The sequence below is a fragment of the Bombina bombina genome, chromosome 4, assembly GCF_027579735.1.
Source record: "Bombina bombina isolate aBomBom1 chromosome 4, aBomBom1.pri, whole genome shotgun sequence".
NCBI lineage: Eukaryota > Metazoa > Chordata > Amphibia > Anura > Bombinatoridae > Bombina > Bombina bombina.
This window is the reverse complement of record NC_069502.1, coordinates 1,117,043,201-1,117,063,128: the sequence shown is the minus strand read 5'-3', so window position 1 is coordinate 1,117,063,128 and position 19,928 is coordinate 1,117,043,201. Positions and strand designations below refer to the sequence as shown.

At 38.3% G+C, this 19,928-nt stretch overlaps 1 protein-coding gene across 2 annotated transcripts in view; it reads left to right on the top strand.

The window, feature by feature from the left end:
- PACC1 (proton activated chloride channel 1) overlaps positions 1-19,928 on the top strand; it is a 226,370-nt gene that overhangs the window by 47,934 nt on the left and 158,508 nt on the right. For both annotated transcript variants that reach the window (XM_053712437.1, XM_053712436.1), the window contains one exon: positions 881-1,035. In XM_053712437.1, the coding sequence (XP_053568412.1) occupies positions 881-1,035 (155 nt within the window). The remainder of the gene's footprint in view (positions 1-880; positions 1,036-19,928) is intronic.

The window sequence follows — 19,928 nt, the reverse complement described above, 5'->3', positions numbered from 1 at the left end:
AACTAATTGCCAACCAACTAATAGATTATGTGATTCGTTGACAACTATTTTCATAATCGATTATTATCGATTATGCCGATTAGTTGTTGCAGCTCTACATTTAGTACCTCTTTGTTACAACCCCCACTGGGAGCATAAGTTCATCTAAAATTTCTTGTTTGCATAGTTTTTCTATAACCTGTACTTAAAGGGCCATGATACCCACATTTTTTTCTTTCATGATTTAGAAAGATAATGCATTTTTAAACATCTTTCTAATTTACTTCTATTATCTAATTTGTTTTATTCTCTTGATATTCTTTGCTGAAAACCATATCTAGATATGCTCAGTAGCTGCTGATTGGTTGCTGCACATAGAAGCCTCATGTGATTGGCTCACCCATGTGCATTGCTTTTTCTTCAAATAAGGATATCTAAAAAATGAAGCAAAATAAATAATAGAAGTAAATTGTGATGTTGTTTAAATTTCTATGCTCTATCTGAATCATGAAAGAAAGATTTTGGGTTTAGTGGCCCTTTAAGTGCTGATATTTTTAGTATAAGTGGGGATACAACAGGCAAAATCAGCGGTTTTTAATAACAAAATAAAGATAATTTAGCTATTTGTCTATAATTTAATACACTGCAGCAGGTAAAATAGATAATCAGGAACACATTAAAAAGAGAAAAAATACAGGACACTGTCCCTTTAAAAAGTTTGGTATTTAATTTTTTTTCCCCATGTAGTCGGTTCTTGGCAACTTACTGCTAATTTGAATGACATTGGAGTAATATTGCTGTGATTATAGTTATTTTCTCTGGTAGTTCTCATATTTCAGTTTGCATCTCCTCTGTGACGGTTGCTGCTAATTTTGTTTACCGTGTTTGTTTTTTGCTTTAGGTATTGCCCTCTACCCAGGCAAAGCTCATCTACTGAGCTGTAAGCACCATTTCTACGACCACATCCCAGCCTTGAAAAACCCCGGCCAGCAAGGAGAGATTTCATGTGTGACTCTCACAGTCAACTACACTGACCCTTTTACCAACCATACTATGGTAATGCCGAATGTGATGTGTATAGGAGTTAAAAATAATTAGTTTACGCCCCAATATATTAGGGATATTAAACTCACTTTATCTTTGTTGCATTTAAAAGAGTACGTTTGTATTACAATTTATTGGGGAAAAGGATGTTCCTGTGCAAGGGATATGAAATACTGCTCCTTTAGTAAGAAAATAAATTGTAAACCCCTTAACGACCACAACATACCCTGTACATCGCTGGTCGTTAAGGATTTTTTGGCCCATAATAGCACAGGTCTTGCTGCCAGCGGCAAGACCGTGCTGCTATGACCTCCCTCCATCCTGAAGTCCTCCTGAGATAGCGAGAAAAAACAAGTACCATTAAAAGACCAGCTACTTACAGGGTATGTGCTGATCATAAAGGAGTTTAATCAAATTTAAATATAAAATAATTAACAGATTTTGTTAAAACACGCAAACAACTTACTTGTTTTCTTGCAAAATAAGCACTATAGGGACATAAGGAAGCAGACATGCTGAGAACTTAAGTAGCATTCTGCCTCTTCTGGTATGGTCAAAAAACTAACTTACTGTTTCTCTAGCGTTTACTGAACAGTAATCCAACTCGGCTTGCTCTAGAAGATCTATAACAACAAGCTATATTTACCTTCCTGTATAGACCTAAGCCTGCTTGCAGAGCTTTGACAGGAAGTAATGGACTCTGCACAAATGAAGTTAAAAAATGAAATAAAAGGTTTTTTTTTTATGGATAATTAGAACATTTTCTAATGATTTACATTAAGTAGAACACAATGCTTCTTACATTTTTTTTTATTACAGCAATGAAACAGACTGTTTTATATCCCTTTAAAAATGTAATATTTTTGTTCTTATGCACGGGGAGAATGTCACTGACCACCCTATGGTTGACTTCATCTAAGTAAGTTTATTTCTTCTCCACCAACCAGCTGTGCAGAAACACTTCCAGTAAGTTTCAAAGTAAACGTGTTAACCTGATATGTTCATGTCTTTAGCGTGTTTAACTATGCTCTTTTAAATGCATCATAGAAATGTGTTAAGTTTAATGTCCCTTTAAAAAGAGTGCTGCTTCTTTTAAAATTAAAGCCTAATAATTATTTTCAATTGAAAATATACACAATGTAACAGCCTGTTCACATTTTAATTGTTATTTTAAGGTACAAAAATGTGCCCAAGTGTATTTCAACATAGAAGAATGTTTGTAATATACTTACATTAAAGGAACACTCAGGTCAAAATCAATTTTCATGATTCAGATACAGCATGTCATTTTAAACAACTTTCCAATTTACTTCCATTAAAAAAATGTGCACAGTCTTTTATATTTACACTTTTTGAGTCACCAGCTCCTACTGAGCATGTGCAAGAATTCAGACTATACGTATATGCATTTGTGATTGGCAGATTGCTATCACATGGTACAGGGGGAGTGGAAATATACATAACTTTGAAATTTGTTAGAAAAAAAACCTACTACTCATTTGAAATTTAGAGTATATGCTATTGCATTGTCTTGTTATCTTGCATTTGTTGATTATGCAAATCTACTGTGTTTACTGGTCCTTTAACAAAATGCTTCTATTAAACATAATTACTGTTTTAGAGGTATATGTATATATGCTTGTAGTGCCTTGTGCAACTGTATTCAAATACAATTTTTCAGAGAGCTGGCAGTGGCTTGAATAATATTTACAAAATACACACACCCGCCAACTCTCTTAACATCAGGGCAGGTTTAAGGGGGACAAACAGGGCAGCTACCTGGGGCTTCAGAGGCGCTTAAAGCATGTCTGCCACCTAGTGGGATTCAGAATGAACATAGTACTACAAGAGAGCAGGAGAAATTGCTTTACAAAGGGACTGTGCTGGTGACCTCCTAGTTGCAGGGGAGAGAGCAGACTAACTTAACACCGTAAAAAGCTGTCTTGCTTTTATAGGAGGGTGTGACTGTGGCTTCTCTTCTCAGCAACACCCAGCTGCACAAGTTTGCTTGGCGCCGCTGGGCAGTGGGCTTTTGCATGGACTTGCCACACACAGGTATAGGAGTGCAAGGAGAGCTGGATTTGAAGGCTACATGGTGTGGTTTATATTGCATTTAGCCAGTCTGGTCAAGAGAAGTTGCTGCAGGTGAGTTATGTGAGCTCTGTCTATGATGTAGTGTTAAAGTCACAAAAATATCAGTTAATAAAAAATAGTGATGCTTGTAACTAATTGATTATTGTTGATATTTTACTAGTTTTTATTTTGAAAAACTGGTTGACCCTTACCACCCCAGAGGCAGAATCATGTCAGGCAGGCTGACACTTCTTACTGATAATATGGCTGGTACACAAGGCTGGAGTGCATTACTTTGGACAGGAGTACTACATCTGCTCGTGTATGTCTAGCTTTGGCAGTGGATGGAGCAGAAGGGGTTAATCATTCAAGTATAGCTGAGGGGCAGGTCTAGATTTTTTGGGAAAGGGAGGCTTACTGGTAATGGGTGATATATTGGTTAATTAACAGCATGTTATGTAGTATATGGTGATAGTTCTAAAGTACATTGGGTTTAAAATATAGTAGTATACAGAATTAAGCATGGGAGGGGTTAGATTTCTGCATGTAACTTATGTAAAGGGAGATAAAAACATTTGCTAAAAGAATCTATGAAAAGGGCAGTCACTGCTCTTTATATAGAAAGTATGGAAGAAATTACTGTGCTACAAAAATAAATTAATACATCTTTATATAGTTAAATTGTCTGCACTTGCAAGGTCAAGTGATTGTGGGGGTCACGTTATTGCTTCTTGCTATATTATTTTCTCTGTATGAGATACCAAAAAGTTGCTTTCATTGAGGTCCTCTGTTTATAAAACAACATTTTATACTTTTTCAAATTTGTATTGTTTAAAGGGATATGAAACTCAATTTTTTTTCTTCCATGATTCAGACAGAGCATGCAATTTTAAGCAACTTTCTAATTAACTCCTATTTTTTCTTTGTTCGCCAAGTATCTTTATATGAAAAAGCAGGAATGTAAGCTTAGGAGCTGGCTCATTTTTGGTTCAGCGCCCTGGGTAGCGCTTGCTGATTGGTGGCTACATTTAATCACCAATCAGCAAGCGCTACCCAGGTGCTGAACAAAAAAGGGCCGATTCCTAAGCTTACATCCCTGTACTTTCAAATAAAGATACCAAGAGAACGAAGAAAAATTGATAATAGTAGTAAATTAGAACGTTGCTCAAAATTGCATGCTTTATCTGAACCATGAAAGAAAAAAATTGAGTTTCATATCATTTTAAAGTGCACATTTATTAAATATTAGGTTTATCTATGGCGTATTCTATATACTTTTGGCCTTTTATTTGTGCCTTTTTTTTTTTTACCACAAAGCTTCTATCTCAACGTATGTGCTTGCATGTGTATATGTTTTTCGGTTAGATTTTCTATGTGGATTCCTGTGTGTGTACATGTGGATGCCTATGGCTCTCTGTGTGCATGTGAATGTCTATGGTTGTCTGTGTGGGATGTGGAATTATATTAGTGTCTGTATGTGTGAGTGCATGTGGATGTCTATGGGTGCATGTGGATGTCTATGGGTGCCTGTGTGTGGGTGCATGTGGATATCTATGGGTGCCTGTGGTTGGACGTGCATGTAGATGTCTGTGTGCATGTGTTGTGCCTGTAGGTTTCTCTGTGTGACTCACTTAAAACTAAATGACAAACATGTAAAGTTGTACTTTAATATTTTTTTTAATATAAAATCCAGTGTAAAACATTTTAAAAACTTACTTAGAAGCTCCCAGTTTAGCTCTGTTGAAAAGGTTAGCTGGAACACCCACTGCAAGTGGTTCTATAGTGGTTCTCTTCAAAATACTCTTTACACAAACAGGATCAAGCTGGAGTAGGTATACATCAGTATTCTAAAACTTTGGGGCTTGGTTAGGAGTCTGAAACAGCGCAATGTTATTTTAAAAAAAAATAAGCAAAACTATAAATTAAAAAAAATAAATTAAACAAACCTGTAAAGGCTATATACATGGTTAATCTACTAAACATTTATGCAAAGAAAATCTAGTGTATAATGTCCCTTTAACTAGAGCACAGGTGAAATAGTCAGCTGATGGGTGAGAGCAGGTTAGTAACCATGGTTACTGATCAGCTGATTATTTCACATGTGCTCTAGTTAAATTATTATGAAAATAGGGCCTGTTAAAGGGACAGTCAAGTCAAAAAAAGTTCATGATTTAAATAGGGTATGTAATTTTAAACAACTTTTTCCAATGTACTTGTATCACCAATTTTGCTTTGTTCTCTTTGTATTCTTAGTTGAAAACTAAACCTAGAAACCTAGACCCTGAAGGCCGCCTCTAATCTGAAAGCATTTTGACAGTTTTTCACCACTAGAGGGCGTTAGTTCATGTGTGTCATATAGATAACATGCACGTGAAGCTCCTAAGAGTGAGCACTGATTGGCTAAAATGCAAGTCTGTCAAACAAAAACTGAAATAATGGAGCAGTTTGCAGAGGTTTAGAGACAAGGTAATCGTAGAGGTAAAAAGTGTATTATTATAACTGTGTTGGTTATGCAAAACTGGGGAATGGGTAATAATAAAGGGATTATCTACCTTTTTAAACAAAAAAAATTCTGGTGTTGACTGTCCCTGAAAGAGAATGTGAGGACTGAAGTTGAGAAACACTGGTCTATAATACTGTTGTTAACATATGGGAAATCATCAGCAGACAGGGTGAAGAACAAAAGAAAAAAACAACTAGATATGACCTAGAAGATAAATATTTCAATAGTGAGGCTTCTACCATTCCCACACTCGCAAGCCATTAAAGTGACAGGAAACCCAAAAGTGTTTCTTTTACGATTTAGATAAAGTGTTGAGCAATCATCATTTAATTTCTTAAATTTGTAATCTATTCCCAAACATGCTGATCCAATAGAGTTTGACATATTTAAATTCTGTTGGACCTTTATGTTTCAGTTTTGTCAACTGTAACTGTAGTTAAATAGGTGCAAATGCATTTGTACATTTGTTTCCAAGCACTAGTCCATATTAAACCTTAGTGTAAATCCTTTGTACCTACATGGGATTTACTTTCTTTCATGTAATTGGCAAGAGTCCATGAGCTAGTGACGTATGGGATATACATTCCTACCAGGAGGGGCAAAGGTTCCCAAACCTCAAAATGCCTATAAATACACCCCCACCACGCCCACAATTCAGTTTTACAAACTTTGCCTCCTATGGAGGTGGTGAAGTAAGTTTGTGCTAGATTTCTACGTTATGCGCTTCGCAGCATGCTGAAGCCCGGTTTTCCTCTCAGAGTGCAGTGAATGACAGAGGGATGTGAAGGGAGTATTGTCTATTGAATGCTATGGGGATCTATTTCATAGGTTCTCTGTTATCGGTCGTAGAGATTCTTCTCCTACCTCCGTTTTCAGATCGACGATATACTCTTATATACCATTACCTCTGCTGATTCTCGTTTCAGTACTGGTTTGGCTATCTACTATATGTAGATGAGTGTCTCTTGGTAAGTATGTCTTATTTTATTTATGACACTCTCAGCTATGGTTTGGCACTTTATATGTAAAGTTCTAAATATATGTTTTATACTTATATTTGCCATGATTCAGATTAATCAGTATTTTTCCTTCTTACAGACTGTCAGTTTCATTTTTGGGAAATGAATATGAATACATTTTTTCTTACCTGAAAATCTGTTTGCATTTCTTCCCATTCCTGAAACTGTCATTTAAGGAATTTGATAATTTTGCTTTATATGTTGTTTTTTCTATTACATATTGCAAGATGTCACAATCTGACTCTGTATCAGAATCTACTTCTGGAATGCTGCTGCCTGATGTCGGTTCTACCAAAGCTAAGTGCATTTGTTGTAAACTTGTGGTAACTGTTCCTCCGGCTGTAGTTTGTGTTTCAAAAGCAGACAATATTTCCATTAGTAATAATCTATTACCTGTTGTTGTTCCTTCAACATCTAATGTTCAGGATATTCCTGTTAATGTAAGAGAATTTGTTTCTAATTCTATTCAGAAGGCCCTGTCTGTTATACCACCTTCTAATAAACGTAAAAGGTCTTTTAAAACTTCTCATAAATTAGATGAATTTTTAAATGACCGCCAACATTCTGATTTATCTATCTCTGATGAGGATCTATCTGGTTCAGAAAATTCTGCCTCAGATATTGACACTGACAAATCTTCATATTTATTTAGGATGGAGTTTATTCGTTCTTTACTAAAAGAGGTGTTGATTGCATTAGATATGGAGGAGTCTAGTCCTCTTGATATTAAAACCAGTAAACGTTTAAATTCGGTTTTTAAACCTCATGTAGTTATTCCAGATGTTTTTCCAGTTCCTGGTGCTATTTCAGATGTAATTTCTAGGGAATGGAATAGTTTGGGTACTTCATTTACTCCTTCTTTAAGGTTTAAGAAACTGTACCCTTTGCCGGCTGATAGATTGGAGTTTTGGGAAAAAATCCCCAAAGTTGATGGGGCTATCTCTACTCTTGCTAAACGTACTACTATTCCTATGGCAGTACTTCTTTTAAAGATCCCTTAGATAGGAAACTTGAATCTTTTCTAAGGAAGGCTTATTTATGTTCAGGTAATCTTCTTAGGCCTGCTATTTCTTTGGCTGATGTTGCTGCAGCTTCAACTTTTTGGTTGGAGGCTTTAGCGCAACAAGTACCAGATCATAATGTGTATAGCATTGTTAAGCTTCTTCAACATGCTAATAATTTCATTTGTGATGCCATTTTTGATATCATTAGAATTGATATTAGGTATATGTCTTTAGCTATTTTAGCTAGAAGAGCTTTATGGCTTAAATCTTGGAATGCAGATATTACTTCTAAGTCAACGTTGCTATCTCTTTCTTTCCAAGGTAATAAATTATTTGGTTCTCAGTTGGATTCTATCATTTCAACTGTCACTGGGGGAAGGGAGCTTTTTTGCCTCAGGATAAAAAATCTAAGGGTAAATTTAGGGCTGCTAACCGTTTTTGTTCCTTTCGTCAGAATAAGGAACAGAAGCCTGACCCTTCCCGTAAAGGAACGGCTTCCAATTGGAAGCCTTCTCCAGTCTGGAATAAATCCAAGCCTTTTAGAAAATCAAAACCAGTCCCCAAGTCCGCATGAAGGTGCGGCCCTCATTCCAGCACAGCTGGTAGGGGGCAGATTACGATTTTTCAAAGATGTTTGGATCAATTCAATTCAAAATCATTGGATTCAGAACATTGTTTCTCAAGGGTACAGAATAGGTTTCAAGGTAAGACCGCCTGTGAGAAGGTTCTTTCTCTCACGCATTCCAGTGAACCCAGTAAAGGCTCAGGCTTTCCTGAAATGTGTTTCAGACCTGGAGTCATCTGGGGTAATTGTGCCAGTTCCATATCTGGAACGGGGTCTGGGGTTTTATTCAAATCTGTTCATTGTACCAAAGAAAGAGAATTCTTTCAGACCAGTTCTGGATCTAAAAATTTTGAATCGTTATGTAAGAATGCCAACATTCAAGATGGTGACTATAAGGACTATTTTGCCTTTTGTTCTGCAAGGGCATTATATATCCACAATAGACTTACAGGATGCTTATCTTCATATTCCAATTCATCCAGATCACTATCAGTTCCTGAGATTCTCTTTTCTAGACAAGCATTACCAATTTGTTGCTCTTCCTTTTGGCCTTGCAACAGCTCCAAGGATCTTCTCAAAGGTTCTCGGTGCCCTTCTCTCTGTAATCAGAGAGCGGGGTATTGCGGTGTTTCCTTATTTGGACGATATCTTGGTACTTGCTCAGTCTTTACATTCTGCAGAATCTCACACGAATCAACTTGTGTTGTTTCTTCAAAAACATGGTTGGAGGATCAATTTACCAAAAAGTTCCTTGATTCCTCAGACAAGGGTAACATTTTTGGGATTCCAAATAGATTCAGTATCCATGACTTTGTCTCTAACAGACAAAAGATGTCTGAAATTGGTTTCAGCTTGTCGGAACCTTCAGTCTCAATCATTCCCTTCAGTAGCTATGTGCATGGAAGTTTTAGATCTCATGCAGGGATTATACAAAGATATCACAATTGATATCCTTAAATCCCAATACTCGACTATCTCTGACATGGTGGTTAAATCACCACCGTTTAGTTCAAGGGGCCTCTTTTCTTCGTCCAACCTGGACTGTGATTTCAACAGATGCGAGTCTTTCAGGTTGGGGAGCTGTCTGGGGATCTCTGACAGCGCAGGGGGTTTGGAAATCTCAAGAGGCGAGATTACCAATCAATATTTTGGCACTCCATGCGATTTTCAGAGCTCTTCAGTTCTGGCCTCTTCTGAAGAGAGAATCGTTTATTTGTTTTCAGACAGACAATGTCACAACCGTGGCGTATGTCAATCATTAAGGTGGGACTCACAGTCCTCAGGCTATGAAAGAAGTATCACGGATGGGCGGAATCCAGCTCCTGTCTAATCTCTGCAGTTCATATCCCAGGTATAGACAATTGGTAAGCAGATTATCTCAGTCGCCAGACTTTACATCCGAGAGAATGGTCTCTTCACCCAGATGTGTTTCTTCAGATTGTTCAGATGTGGGGGCTTCCAGAAATAGATCTGATGGCTTCTCATCTAAACAGGAAACTTCCCAGGTATCTGTCCTGATTCAGGGATCCTCAGGCGGAAGCAGTGGATGCGTTGTCACTTCCTTGGAATTATCAACCTGCTTATATCTTTCCGCCTCTAGTTCTTCTTCCAAGAGTGATTTCCAAAATCATAATGGAAAGTTAGTTTGTTCTGCTGGTGGCTCCAGCATGGCCACACAGGTTTTGGTATGCGGATCTTGTTCGGATGTCCAGTTGCCAACCTTGGCCACTTCCGTTAAGGTCAGACCTTCTATCTCAAGGTCCGTTTTTCCATCAGGATCTCAAATCATTAAATTTGAAGGTATGGAGATTGAACGCTTAGTGCTTAGTCATAGAGGTTTCTTTGACTCAGTGATCAATACTATGTTGCAGGCTCCTATATCTGTGTCTAGAAAGATTTATTACCGGGTTTGGAAGACTTACAGTTCATGGTGTTCCTCTCATAATTTCTCTTGGCATTCTTTTAGAATTCCTAGAATTTTACAGTTTATTCAGGATGGTTTGGATAAGGGTTTGTCTGCAAGTTCCTTGAAAGGAAAAATCTCTGCTCTTTCTGTTCTGTTTCACAGAAAAATTGCTAATCTTCCTGACATTCATTGTTTTGTACAGGCTTTGGTTCGTATCAAGCCTGTCATTAAGTCAATCTCTCCTCCTTGGAGTCTTAATTTGGTTTTGAGAGCTTTACAGGCTCCTCCGTTTGAGCCTATGCATTCTCTGGATATTAAGTTACTTTCTTGGAAAGTATTGTTTATTTTGGCTATCTCTTCTGCTAGAAGAGTTTCTGAATTATCTGCTCTTTCTTGTGAGTCTCCTTTTCTGATTTTTCATCAGGATAAGGCGGTTTTGCGGACTTCATTTGAATTTTTACATAAGGTTGTGAATTCCAACAACATTAGTAGAGAAATTATTGTCCCTTCATTGTGTCCTAATCCTAAGAATTCTTTGGAAAAATCTTTGCATTCTTTGGATGTGGTTAGAGCTTTGAAATATTATGTTGAAGCTGCTAAAGATTTCAGAAAGACTTCTAGTCTATTTGTTATCTTTTCTGGTACTAAGAAAGGTCAGAAAGCTTCGGCTATTTCTTTGGCTTCTTGGTTAAAACATTTGATTCATCATGCTTATGTAGAGTCGGGTAAATCCCCGCCTCAGAGGATTACGGCTCATTCTACTAGGTCAGTTTCTACTTCCTGGGCTTTTAAGAATGAAGCTTCTGTTGATCAGATTTGCAAAGCAGCAACTTGGTCTTCTTTGCATACTTTTACTAAATTCTACCATTTCGATGTTTTTCTTCTTCAGAAGCAGTTTTTGGTAGAAAAGTACTTCAGGCAGCTGTTTCAGTTTGATTCTTCTGCTTATATTTTCAGTTTTTTTCATTATAAAGATTAAAACTTTTGATTTGGGTTGTGGATTATTTTTTCAGCGGAATTGTCTGTCTTTATTTTTATCCCTCCCTCTCTAGTGACTCTTGCGTGGAGTTCCACATCTTGGGTATTTGCTATCCCATACGTCACTAGCTCATGGACTCTTGCCAATTACATGAAAGAAAACATAATTTATGTAAGAACTTACCCGATAAATTAATTTCTTTCATATTGGCAAGAGTCCATAAGGCCCACCCTTTTTTTGTGGTGGTTATGATTTTTTTGTATAAAGCACAATTATTCCAATTCCTTATTGATGCTTTCGCTCCTTCTTATCACCCCACTTCTTGGATATTCGTTAAACTGAATTGTGGGCGGGGTGGGGGTGTATTTATAGGCATTTTGAGGTTTGGGAAACTTTGCCCCTCCTGGTAGGAATGTATATCCCATACGTCACTAGCTCATGGACTCTTGCCAATATGAAAGAAATTAATTTATCAGGTAAGTTCTTACATAAATTATGTTTTTTGTTATCCTTTTAAAGGGACAGTATAAAACATTTTTTTATATAGCTGCATGTAATAGACACTACTATAAAGAAGAATATTCACAGATCACTGCTAGGTGTTTATGTGTCTAGTTTGTCCACTTATACTTTGAACAGAAGTGGGGAGAGAGACTGGTAGACTCCTATTCTGCAAAATTAGATTTGATATATCATCTAATTTTATCACATAATTTAAAGGGACAGTCTAGACAAAATTAAACGTTCACGATTTAGCAAGGGTATGCAGTTTTAAACTATTTTCCAATTTATTTTTTTAACCAAAAAAGCTAAACCAAGGTTGTCTCACATGCTAATTTCTAAGCCCTTGAAGGCCTCCTCTTTTCTCAGTGCATTTAGAAAGTTGTTCCACAGCTAAACAGTGCAAGTTTGTGTGCCATATAGATAACATTGTGGTCACTCCTGTGTAGTTATTTTTGAGTCAACACTGATTGGCTATAAAATGCAAGTTTGTCAAAAGAACTGAAATAAGGGGGCAGCCTGCAGAGGCTTAGATACAAGGTAATCAGAGGTATAAAGTATATTAATATAACTGTTGGTTATGCAAAACTGGGGAATGGGTAATAAAGGGAATATCTATCTTTTTAAACAAATACAAATCTGGAGTGGACTGTCTCTTTGAGTACATATGCCATTGAGGCTTAAAGTTATAGGAGAGATACTTAGTTTGGGAATAAGGATAGTTTGTACTTCTTGTGCAGCTGAAGCAGACATCTCTTCTGAAGATCTATATAAAACAGCAGTAAAGGAGTTTACTAAACATTACAAATTAGATATGCATATCTGTGTTAAGTACACATTATGAAGGGACGCTCATCAATCTGTACTGAATAGTAAAATCCATTTATTTTCTATATTTTTAGCATTATTACTGTCTTATGTCTATTTCTTAAATGGGATTTTTTTGAACTGTGTAAACTCAGAAACCAGATATGGCCTCCCTTACTGGTGGGGTCTCTCACAAATGACTCCACAGTTCAGTTTACAAAGGAAAAGAGCAATGGAAGGGGCGCCTATGACAATCTGGTTGTTCTATATACCTTTATTTGTGAAAATATTTTTGGACACTAAAACCGCTATTATAGAACAACAAGATTGCCATAGGCGCCCCCTTTAATTTATTGTTTCCTTTATGTCTATTTCTTCCTTGCTTTCTGCCCATTGATTTTACTGCTTTGAAAATCTTTGTTGGTGAATGCTAGGGTGAGCCAAGATAAGTGTAACTTGAGAAATACCTAAAATTCCAAGTCTTGGTTAATGTCCATGTAGTGTAAACCAAGCTTCTTTCCCTCTTTGACATACTAATGGTTAAAATAAGATTGGAAGCAAGGGGACACGTCTTATGCCAACCTTTGGTGGGGTTTTCAGGCTTTGGGTTTTCTCTCTATTCCCTAATTTAAGGGCCAGTCATTGTTGATGGGTAGGCACATGAGACATCATAAGTAAATGTATTTACAAATTGTTACTCTGGTGTTAAAAAGGTTGGTAGAGTATATGTTTGTTGTATTAGAGTTTCCATGGAAACAACTGTATATTTGATTTGATTTTTACTCTGTATACACCTCAAATGTCCACTAGATGGCAGTGAAGCTCTCGAGTAACCTGCATTATTTATTTTATTTGTTTGCTATGGTGTAAGCAAATAAAGCAAAAGAATTAACCAAGCCTGCCTCTACTGAAGGGCTGTCTGCCTAACTGGGTCTTATATGTTACTATATATACTTCATGTACTGTATATAAATGAAAAGCAGCGGTATAAATCACTTATTTTTCTACATAAAACTTTTAAGTTCATTTTCTAAAGCTCTCTGGTCTGGCAATATTCTGTTATTATGAGGCCCCTCGTGGATTGTTTTAAAGTAAATTTTTACTTTGGGAATAAGGAGAGACACTTAGTTTGGGAATAAGGAGAGACATTGAGTGTGGGAAAAAGGAGAGATACTTAGTTTGGGAATAAGGAGAGACACTTAGTTTGGGAATAAGGAGAGACACTTAGTTTGGGAATAAGGAGAGACACTTAGTTTGGGAATAAGGAGAGATACTTAGTTTGGGAATAAGGAGAGACACTTAGTTTGGGAATAAGGAGAGACACTTAGTTTGGGAATAAGGAGAGACACTTAGGCCTAGATTTGGAGTTTGGCGGTAGCCGTCAAAACCAGCGTTAGAGGCTCCTAACGCTGGTTTTGGCCGCCCGCTGGTATTTGGAGTCAGTGATTAAAGGGTCTAACGCTCACTTTTCAGCCGCGACTTTTCCATACCGCAGATCCCCCTACGCCATTTGCGTAGCCTATCTTTTCAATGGGATCTTTCTAACGCTGGTATTTAGAGTCGTTTCTGAAGTGAGCGTTAGAGCTCTAACGACAAGATTCCAGCCGCCTGAAAATAGCAGGAGTTAAGAGCTTTCTGGCTAACGCCGGTTCATAAAGCTCTTAACTACTGTACCCTAAAGTACACTAACACCCATAAACTACCTATGTACCCCTAAACCGAGGTCCCCCCACATCGCCGCCACTCGATTAAAATTTTTAACCCCTAATCTGCCGACCGCCACCTACGTTATACTTATGTACCCCTAATCTGCTGCCCCTAACCCCGCCGACCCCTATATTATATTTCTTAACCCCTAACTTGCCCCCCACAACGTCGCCGCCAGCTACTTAAAATAATTAACCCCTAATCTTCCGACCGCAAATCGCCGCCACCTACGTTATCCCTATGTACCCCTAATCTGCTGCCCCTAACATCGCCGACCCCTATATTATATTTATTAACCCCTAATCTGCCCCCCTCAACGTCGCCGACACCTGCCTACACTTATTAACCCCTAATCTGCCGAGCGGACCTGAGCGCTACTATAATAAAGTTATGAACCCCTAACCCGCCTCACTAACCCTATCATAAATAGTATTAACCCCTAATCTGCCCTCCCTAACATCGCCGACACCTAACTTCAATTATTAACCCCTAATATGCCGACCGGAGCTCACCGCTATTCTAATAAATGGATTAACCCCTAAAGCTAAGTCTAACCCTAACACTAACACCCCCCTAAGTTAAATATAATTTTTATCTAACGAAATAAATTAACTCTTATTAAATAAATGATTCCTATTTAAAGCTAAATACTTACCTGTAAAATACATCCTAATATAGCTACAATATAAATTATAATTATATTATAGCTATTTTAGGATTAATATTTATTTTACAGGCAACTTTGTAATTATTTTAACCAGGTACAATAGCTATTAAATAGTTAAGAACTATTTAATAGTTACCTAGTTAAAATAATAACAAATTTACCTGTAAAATAAATCCTAACCTAAGATATAATTAAACCTAACACTACCCTATCAATAAAATAATTAAATAAACTACCTACAATTACCTACAATTAACCTAACACTACACTATCAATAAATTAATTAAACACAATTCCTACAAATAAATACAATTAAATAAACTAGCTAAAGTACAAAAAATAAAAAAGAACTAAGTTACAGAAAATAAAAAAATATTTACAAACATAATAAAAATATTACAACAATTTTAAACTAATTACACCTACTCTAAGCCCCCTAATAAAATAACAAAGCCCCCCAAAATAAAAAATTCCCTACCCTATTCTAAATTAAAAAAGTTACAAGCTCTTTTACCTTACCAGCCCTGAACAGGGCCCTTTGCGGGGCATGCCCCAAGAATTTCAGCTCTTTTGCCTGTAAAAGAATAAATACAATACCCCCCCCCCCCAACATTACAACCCACCACCCACATACCCCTAATCTAACCCAAACCCCCCTTAAATAAACCTAACACTAAGCCCCTGAAGATCTTCCTACCTTGTCTTCACCATACCAGGTTCACCGATCCGTCCTGAAGAGCTCCTCCGATGTCCTGATCCAAGCCCAAGCGGGGGCTGAAGAGGTCCATGATCCGGTCAAAGTCTTCATCCAAGCGGGGCAGAAGAGGATCTTCCATCCGATTGAAGTCATCATCCAGGCGGCATCTTCTATGGTCTTCCATCCGGAGCGAAGCGGCAGGATCCTGAAGACCTCCAGCGCGGAACATCCATCCGGACCGACGAATGACTGTTCCTTTAAGGGACGTCATCCAAGATGGCGTCCCTCGAATTCCGATTGGCTGATAGGATTCTATCAGCCAATCGGAATTAAGGTAGGAATTTTCTGATTGGCTGATGGAATCAGCCAATCAGAATCAAGTTCAATCCGATTGGCTGATCCAATCAGCCAATCAGATTGAGCTCGCATTCTATTGGCTGTTCCGATCAGCCAATAGAATGCGAGCTCAATCTGATTGGCTGATTGGATCGGCCAATCGGATTGAACTAGATTCTGATTGGCTGATTCCATCAGCCAATCAGAAAATTCCTACCTTAATTCCGATTGGCTGATAGAATCCTATCAGCCAATCGGAATTCGAGGGACGCCATCTTGGATGACGTCCCTTAAAGGAACAGTCATTCGTCGTTCAGTCGTCGGTCCGGATGGATGTTCCGCGCTGGAGGTCTTCAGGATCCTGCCGCTTCGCTCCGGATGGAAGACCATAGAAGATGCCGCCTGGATGATGACTTCAATCGGATGGAAGATCCTCTTCTGCCCCGCTTGGATGAAGACTTTGACCGGATCATGGACCTCTTCAGCCCCCGCTTGGGCTTGGATCAGGACATCGGAGGAGCTCTTCAGGACGGATCGGTGAACCTGGTATGGTGAAGACAAGGTAGGAAGATCTTCAGGGGCTTAGTGTTAGGTTTATTTAAGGGGGGTTTGGGTTAGATTAGGGGTATGTGGGTGGTGGGTTGTAATGTTGGGGGGGGGGGTATTGTATTTATTCTTTTACAGGCAAAAGAGCTGAAATTCTTGGGGCATGCCCCGCAAAGGGCCCTGTTCAGGGCTGGTAAGGTAAAAGAGCTTGTAACTTTTTTAATTTAGAATAGGTTAGGGAATTTTTTATTTTGGGGGGCTTTGTTATTTTATTAGGGGGCTTAGAGTAGGTGTAATTAGTTTAAAATTGTTGTAATATTTTTATTATGTTTGTAAATATTTTTTTATTTTCTGTAACTTAGTTCTTTTTTATTTTTTGTACTTTAGCTAGTTTATTTAATTGTATTTATTTGTAGGAATTGTGTTTAATTAATTTATTGATAGTGTAGTGTTAGGTTAATTGTAGGTAATTGTAGGTAGTTTATTTAATTATTTTATTGATAGGGTAGTGTTAGGTTTAATTATATCTTAGGTTAGGATTTATTTTACAGGTAAATTTGTTATTATTTTAACTAGGTAACTATTAAATAGTTCTTAACTATTTAATAGCTATTGTACCTGGTTAAAATAATTACAAAGTTGCCTGTAAAATAAATATTAATCCTAAAATAGCTATAATATAATTATAATTTATATTGTAGCTATATTAGGATTTATTTTACAGGTAAGTATTTAGCTTTAAATAGGAATCATTTATTTAATAAGAGTTAATTTATTTCGTTAGATAAAAATTATATTTAACTTAGGGGGGTGTTAGTGTTAGGGTTAGACTTAGCTTTAGGGGTTAATACATTTATTAGAATAGCGGTGAGCTCCGGTCGGCAGATTAGGGGTTAATAATTGAAGTTAGGTGTCGGCGATGTTAGGGAGGGCAGATTAGGGGTTAATACTATTTATGATAGGGTTAGTGAGGCGGGTTAGGGGTTCATAACTTTATTATAGTAGCGCTCAGGTCCGCTCGGCAGATTAGGGGTTAATAAGTGTAGGCAGGTGTCGGCGACGTTGAGGGGGGCAGATTAGGGGTTAATAAATATAATATAGGGGTCGGCGATGTTAGGGCAGCAGATTAGGGGTACATAGGGATAACGTAGGTGGCGGCGGTTTACGGAGCGGCAGATTAGGGGTTAAAAAAAATATGCAGGGGTCAGCGATAGCGGGGGCGGCAGATTAGGGGTTAATAAGTGTAAGGTTAGGGGTGTTTAGACTCGGGGTACATGTTAGAGTGTTAGGTGCAGACGTAGGAAGTGTTTCCCCATAGGAAACAATGGGGCTGCGTTAGGAGCTGAACGCTGCTTTTTTGCAGGTGTTAGGTTTTTTTCCAGCTCAAACAGCCCCATTGTTTCCTATGGGAGAATCGTGCACGAGCACGTTTTTGAGGCCGGCCGCGTCCGTAAGCAACTCTGGTATCGAGAGTTGCATTTGCGGAAAAAATGCTCTACGCTCCTTTTTTGGAGCCTAACGCAGCATTTGATTAAACTCTCGATACCAGAGTTAAATTTATGGTGCGGCCAGAAAAAAGCCCGCGGAGCGTTAACAGCCCTTTTACCGCCGAACTCCAAATCTAGGCCTCAGTTTGGGAATAAGGAGAGACACTTAGTTTGGGAATAAGGAGAGATACTTAGTTTGGGAATAAGGAGAGATACTTAGTTTGGGAATACGGAGAGATACTTAGTTGGGAATAAGGAGAGATACTTAGTTGGGAATAAGGAGAGATACTTAGTTTGGGAATAAGGAGAGATACTTAATTTGGGAATAAGGAGAGATACTTAGTTTGGGAATAAGGAGGGACACTTAGTTTGGGAATAAGGAGGGACACTTAGTTTGGGAATAAGGAGGGACACTTAGTTTGGGAATACGGAGAGATACTTAGTTGGGAATAAGGAGAGGTACTTAGTTTGTGAATAAGGAGAGGTACTTAGTTTGTGAATAAGGAGAGGTACTTAGTTTGGGAATAAGGAGAGGTACTTAGTTTGGGAATAAGGAGAGGTACTTAGTTTGGGAATAAGGAGAGGTACTTAGTTTGGGAATAAGGAGAGGTACTTAGTTTGGGAATAAGGAGAGGTACTTAGTTGGGAATGAGAAGAGACACTTAGTTTGGGAATACAGAGAGACACTTAGTTTGGGAATACTGAGAGACACTTAGTTTGGGAATACTGAGAGACACTTAGTTTGGGAATACTGAGAGACACTTAGTTTGGGAATAAGGAGAGATACTTAGTTGGGAATAAGGAGAGATACTTAGTTGGGAATAAGGAGAGGTACTTAGTTTGTGAATAAGGAGAGGTACTTAGTTTGTGAATAAGGAGAGGTACTTAGTTTGGGAATAAGGAGAGGTACTTAGTTTGTGAATAAGGAGAGGTACTTAGTTTGGGAATAAGGAGAGGTACTTAGTTTGGGAATAAGGAGAGGTACTTAGTTGGGAATGAGAAGAGACACTTAGTTTGGGAATACAGAGAGATACTTAGTTTGGGAATACTGAGAGACACTTAGTTTGGGAATACTGAGAGACACTTAGTTTGGGAATACTGAGAGACACTTAGTTTGGGAATACTGAGAGACACTGAGGCCTAGATTTAGAGTTCGGCGGTAGCCGTCAAAACCAGCGTTAGAGGCTCCTAACGCTGGTTTTGGCCGCCCGCTGGTATTTGGAGTCAGTGATTAAAGGGTCTAACGCTCACTTTTCAGCCGCGACTTTTCCATACCGCAGATCCCCCTACGCCATTTGCGTAGCCTATCTTTTCAATGGGATCTTCCTAACGCCGGTATTTAGAGTCGTTTCTGCAGTGAGCGTTAGAGCTCTAACAACAAGATTCCAGCCGCCTGAAAATAGCAGGAGTTAAGAGCTTTCTGGCTAACGCCGGTTTATAAAGCTCTTAACTACTGTACCCTAAAGTACACTAACACCCATAAACTACCTATGTACCCCTAAACCGAGCTCCCCCCACATCGCCGCCACTCGATTAAAATTTTTAACCCCTAATCTGCCGACCGCCACCTACGTTATACTTATGTACCCCTAATCTGCTGCCCCTAACACCGCCGACCCCTGTATTATATCTATTAACCCCTAACTTGCCCCCCACAACGTCGCCGCAAGCTACTTAAAATAATTAACCCCTAATCTTCCGACCGCAAATCGCCGCCACCTACGTTATCCCTATGTACCCCTAATCTGCTACCCCTAACATCGCCGACCCCTATGTTATATTTATTAACCCCTAATCTGCCCCCCTCAACGTCGCCGACACCTACCTACACTTATTAACCCCTAATCTGCCGAGCGGACCTGAGCGCTACTATAATAAAGTTATTAACCCCTAATCCGCCTCACTAACCCTATCATAAATAGTATTAACCCCTAATCTGCCCTCCCTAACATCGCCGACACCTACCTTCAATTATTAACCCCTAATCTGCCGACCGGAGCTCACCGCTATTCTAATAAATGTATTAACCCCTAAAGCTAAGTCTAACCCTAACACTAACACCCCCCTAAGTTAAATATAATTTTTATCTAACGAAATAAATTAACTCT